Source organism: Ceratotherium simum, chromosome 16 (genome assembly GCF_057802395.1).
Source record: "Ceratotherium simum simum isolate JZ-2026a chromosome 16, ASM5780239v1, whole genome shotgun sequence".
NCBI lineage: Eukaryota > Metazoa > Chordata > Mammalia > Perissodactyla > Rhinocerotidae > Ceratotherium > Ceratotherium simum.
In genome coordinates, this window is record NC_141915.1 from 53,319,952 (window position 1) to 53,325,269 (window position 5,318).

General features: G+C 55.8%; 1 protein-coding gene across 1 annotated transcript; it reads left to right on the top strand.

Annotated features, from left to right (window-relative positions):
- The first annotated feature begins 399 nt into the window (after positions 1 to 399).
- SOX9 (SRY-box transcription factor 9) lies at positions 400 to 5,100 on the top strand. Its single transcript, XM_004432705.3, has 3 exons — positions 400 to 1,175; positions 2,103 to 2,356; positions 2,948 to 5,100. Exons 1-3 carry the CDS (start codon positions 745 to 747, stop codon positions 3,790 to 3,792), a joined length of 1,530 nt encoding a protein of 509 aa, XP_004432762.1. The 5' UTR covers positions 400 to 744; the 3' UTR covers positions 3,793 to 5,100.
- Positions 5,101 to 5,318: the final 218 nt, after the last annotated feature.

The following is a 5,318-nucleotide window of genomic DNA, read 5'->3' on the forward strand; positions in this document are numbered from 1 at the left end:
TGGAAAGAACTGCTCGGGGGTGGGAGTGGATCCTAGTCTAGACACACACACACACACACACACACACACGCAAAGATTTGCGAGGAGACGGCACCAAAATTCTGACATTACGAGAGTACGGCAAACTTACACACTTGGACGTCCCGGGTCCCCCGCCTTCCCCGCAGCACCCCCCACCCCCACCCGCCGGAGCCGCGGCAGCCCTCCCCTCCCGGCTCCTCCCCTCCCTTCTCGTCACCCAGCCCAGCGCCACACTCCTCCTCCCCCCAAAATGGTATCCAATCAGCTGCCTGCCAGCCCCTGAAATGCCGTTCTGTGATAGGCTGGACGTCTCTAAGGTGAGGGGGAGTATTTATTAAAGAGCCGCTGGGCTGGGAGTTGGAGAGCGGAGCTTGAAACTCACTGGAAACTTCAGTGGTGCCGCGACTTGCCAGTTTCATCCCAGGAACTTTTCTTTGCAGGAGGAGAAGAGAAGGGGTGCAAGCGCCCCCGTTTTTGCTCTCTTTCTTCCCCTCCTCCTCCTCTCCAACTCGCCTTCCCCCACTTGGAGCGGGCAGCGGCGGGCTGGCCACCCCGCGCCCTCCTAAGTGCTCGCCGCCGCAGCCGGGTGACGCTCCAGGCTCCCCGGGAGCCGCTCGCTCCGCGTCCGGGCAGCCGAGGGGAGAGGAGCCCGCGCCTCGAGTCCCCGAGCCGCCGCGGCTTCTCGCCTTTCCCGGCCACCCGACCCCTGCCCCGGGCCCGCGTATGAATCTCCTGGACCCCTTCATGAAGATGACCGACGAGCAGGAGAAGGGCCTGTCCGGCGCCCCCAGCCCCACCATGTCCGAGGACTCGGCGGGCTCGCCCTGCCCTTCGGGCTCCGGCTCCGACACGGAGAACACGCGGCCCCAGGAGAACACGTTCCCTAAGGGCGAGCCGGACCTGAAGAAGGAGAGCGAGGAGGACAAGTTCCCCGTGTGCATCCGCGAGGCCGTCAGCCAGGTGCTCAAGGGCTACGACTGGACGCTGGTACCCATGCCGGTGCGCGTCAACGGCTCGAGCAAGAACAAGCCTCACGTCAAGCGGCCCATGAACGCCTTCATGGTGTGGGCGCAGGCGGCGCGCAGGAAGCTCGCCGACCAGTACCCGCACCTGCACAACGCCGAGCTCAGCAAGACTCTGGGCAAGCTCTGGAGGTAGGGCCTGCGCCGCAGGGTGGGCTCCGCGGCGGCGGGGGTGCTGGCCGGGACAGTCTCTCCGCGCCCCGCCTCCCAGCAGGAGGGAGTTGCCGGTCCCGGAGCAGGCTGGGTGGGGCGGGGGGGAGTGGGGACGAGGTGTAACTTGGCTCAGAGTTTGACAGAGTTCTCGGATTGCTCTCGGGGAAAGTGGGGGCTGGTGGGGGGAGAGATAACCAGAGGGTGGGAGAAGGCTTGTGGGAGACACGATGGGAGGGGGCTGCCAGCCGGATCTTCCGTCGCTGTGAAGTTCAATCCCAAGTCGGGGGTTGGGGTAGAAAGTAAAGTTGCCTCTCCCTCCCTCCCTGGAACTGCGCTCTCTTGTGCAGCCCCACACCCAAGGAGATGGGATGGAGGGTGGGGGGAGAAACTGAGGCTAGAGGAGCCCCGTGGCAGGAATGGGGGGGAGGGAAGAAGGGAGGCTGCTGGAAATAGGTGGGCGCAATGTGTGTGTGGGGGGGGGGGGAGGAGCTCCTTGCAGATTAAGGGGTTTTTTTGGAAAGTTTTTAAAGGATGTTGGGGCGGTGGGGGTATATAACTCCGGTAGCAGAGGCATTTAGAGAGAGAGCAGCGGAGAGCTATTTTCATCTCCAGGGTTTCCAAAATAGAAGGGAAGGGGAGAGGGCGGGGCGGGGAGTGACCGCTCAGATCGGACTAAAAGAACCGAGATTTATTTATTTATTTTTTTTTTTACTTTTTTCTTTTTTTTTTTTTTAAGAAAAGTTCTGAGCTGAGGCAGTGGCTGGAAAGCAGGGAGGAGGGTGGAAACGGTTTGTGTGTGAAGAAGCCGAGTGGTCGGGGTCACCTCCCCCTCCCACCGACCTGACAGCTTAGCCGGTTTCACAGACCCGCTCTCTCTTTTTCTCTGCGCCCCCTCCCCGCCCCCAGATTGCTGAACGAGAGCGAGAAGCGTCCCTTCGTGGAGGAGGCGGAGCGGCTGCGCGTGCAGCACAAGAAAGACCACCCGGATTACAAGTACCAGCCGCGGCGGAGGAAGTCGGTGAAGAACGGCCAGGCGGAGGCCGAGGAGGCCACGGAGCAGACGCATATCTCCCCCAACGCCATCTTCAAGGCGCTGCAGGCCGACTCGCCGCACTCCTCCTCCGGCATGAGCGAGGTGCACTCCCCCGGCGAGCACTCGGGTGAGTCCCTCCACGGCCCCCAGGCCGAGCCATCCCCCCTCCCACCCGAGCCCGGTCACCGCGGTCCGCCTGGCAGGCCCCCAGGCTTCCACCTAGTAGACTCTGCTTAGGGACTTGGCGCTCCCCGGGAGGGAAACACTACTCCCTATGCCTAATCCCTCTCCCGTCCCTGCCCAGGGCCCCACGAAGCCCCCGAACACACACGCGCGCACACACCGAACTCAATCCCTGCATCCTAGCAGGTTAACTTTTATTGCAAGGTAAAATGCCTTTACAGCTTTACAGGACTTCTCCCTTCTTTTCTTTGCCCCCGCACCCCAAAAACACACACAGGGCTCTTCTACAAGTAGCAATTTGGTCTTCCGGACCCTATGGACCTCAGACCCTTCCCTGATAAAAGGAGACTGCCGAGTGTGTACCGGCGGGTTAATCATTCCGCGACTTATCTCCGGTGCAGCGCGCCTCCCGCGCGGATGCGGGGCCTTAAGGCTTTAAGCAGGGAGGGAGGGTCCCAGGAGGGTTCCTAAGACGAGGGCCTTTGCAGAACCCGTGTTGATTTTCCTATGCCTCTTCCTCTTTTATTGCCTGCAGGGCAATCCCAGGGCCCACCGACGCCACCCACCACCCCCAAAACCGACGTGCAGCCCGGCAAGGCTGACCTGAAGCGAGAGGGGCGCCCCCTGCCAGAGGGGGGCAGACAGCCCCCCATCGACTTCCGCGACGTGGACATCGGCGAGCTGAGCAGCGACGTCATCTCCAACATCGAGACCTTCGACGTCAACGAGTTTGACCAGTACCTGCCGCCCAATGGCCACCCGGGGGTGCCGGCCACGCATGGCCAGGTCACCTACACGGGCAGCTACGGCATCAGCAGCACGGCGGCGACCCCCGCGGGCGCGGGCCACGTGTGGATGTCCAAGCAGCAGGCGCCGCCGCCGCCCCCGCAGCAGCCCCCGCAGGCCCCACAGGCCCCGCAGGCGCCCCCGCAGCAGCAGCAGGCGCCGCAGCCCCAGCAGCCGCCGCCCCCGCAGCAGCAGCAGGCGCACACGCTGACCACGCTGAGCAGCGAGCCGGGGCAGTCCCAGCGAACGCACATCAAGACGGAGCAGCTGAGTCCCAGCCACTACAGCGAGCAGCAGCAGCACTCGCCGCAGCAGATCGCCTACAGCCCCTTCAACCTCCCGCACTACAGCCCCTCCTACCCGCCCATCACCCGCTCGCAGTACGACTACACAGACCACCAGAACTCCGGCTCCTACTACAGCCACGCGGCGGGCCAGGGCTCCGGCCTCTACTCCACGTTCACCTACATGAACCCCGCGCAGCGGCCCATGTACACCCCCATCGCCGACACCTCCGGGGTCCCTTCCATCCCGCAGACCCACAGCCCCCAGCACTGGGAACAGCCCGTCTACACACAGCTCACCAGACCTTGAGGAGACCTTAGACAAAGCGTGATGATGGCCGTGATGATCATAAAAATAACCGAAGAAATAAATAACCAACCAGAATTTCCTTTGGACGTTTTTTTTTTCTTATTCCTTAATGACGTTGAAGCTAAAGGCAACTCGTACCCGAATTCCAAAACAGAAACATTAGCGATCCAAACGCATTACCACCTTGTTGCGAATCAGTGGCCAGGCCAGTCTTGGCGAGATGGACCCGCAGAATCGACAAGAAACTGGACTTGAAAACCTTCTTCAAAGCAAGCATGGAGGATGATGGAGAATCGTGTGACCAGTTTGCTCAATCTCTCTGCCTGTTTGGACTTTGTAATTATTTTTTAGCAGTAATTAAAGAAAAAAGTCCTCTGTGAGGAATATTCTCTATTTTAAATATTTTTAGTATGTACTGTGTATGATTCATTACCATTTTGAGGGGATTTATACATATTTTTAGATAAAAAAATTAAATGCTCTTATTTTTCCAACAGCTAAACTACTTAGTTGAACAGCGTGCCCTAGCTTTTCTTGCAACCAGAGTATTTTTGTACAGATTTGCTTTCTCTTACAAAAAAAAAAAAACAAAAAAAGTATGTGTGTTGTTGTATTAACGTAAAAAACACAGATTTGTGTTATGTGATCAGTTTTGGGGGTTAGCTTTGCTTAATTCCTCAGGCTTTCTGATTCAAGGAGGAGCTGCCTTAGAAAGAAAAGTAAAGGCCTTATTTTGCAACTATGGAAGTAAAAATAGTCTAGAGAAGCATTTGGTAAGCTTTATCACATATATATTTTTTAAACAAGAGAAAAACACCTTGAGCCTTAAAACCATGCTGCTGGAAAATACTTGCGCTCTCTTTTAGTGTATTTCCTCCTGCATTTGCTTGTTCACTGCAATCTTAAGAAAGCAGCAGAAGGCAAGCAGAGGAGAAGAAATGGGGGGGGGATGTTTCAGCAGCCAGTAAGTGCCCCAGCACACTGCCCCCTGGTTGCCTGCCTGGGTGCCTTGTGGAACATAGATGCTCAAGTCCTCTCCCACTGTCACCTGTGCCTCTCTGAACACCAGCAGTTAACCTTCAAGACATTCCACGTGCTAAAATTATTTATTTTGCAAGGAGAGGTTTTAAATAAAAAAAAAATCTTCCTTTTTTTTTTTTTAATTTACCTTCTTTAAAATAGGTTGTTGGAGCCTTCCTCAAAGGGTATGGTCATCTGTTGTTAAATTATGTTCTTAACTGTAACCAGTTTTTTTTTTTTATTTATCTCTTTAATCTTTTTTTATTATTAAAAGCAAGTTTCTTTGGATTCCTTGTCCTAGATTTGTATAAATACCTTTTTGTCTGTCCTTTTTTCTCCTTTATTGTTTTTGTTGAAAACAAACTGGAAACTTATTTCTCTTTTTGTACAAATGAGAGGTTGCAAATGTAGTGTATCACTGAGTCATTTGCAGTGTTTTCTGCCACAGATCTTTGGGCTGCTTAAATGGTGTGTGTGTGTGTGTGTTGTGACACAAAACAATGCAA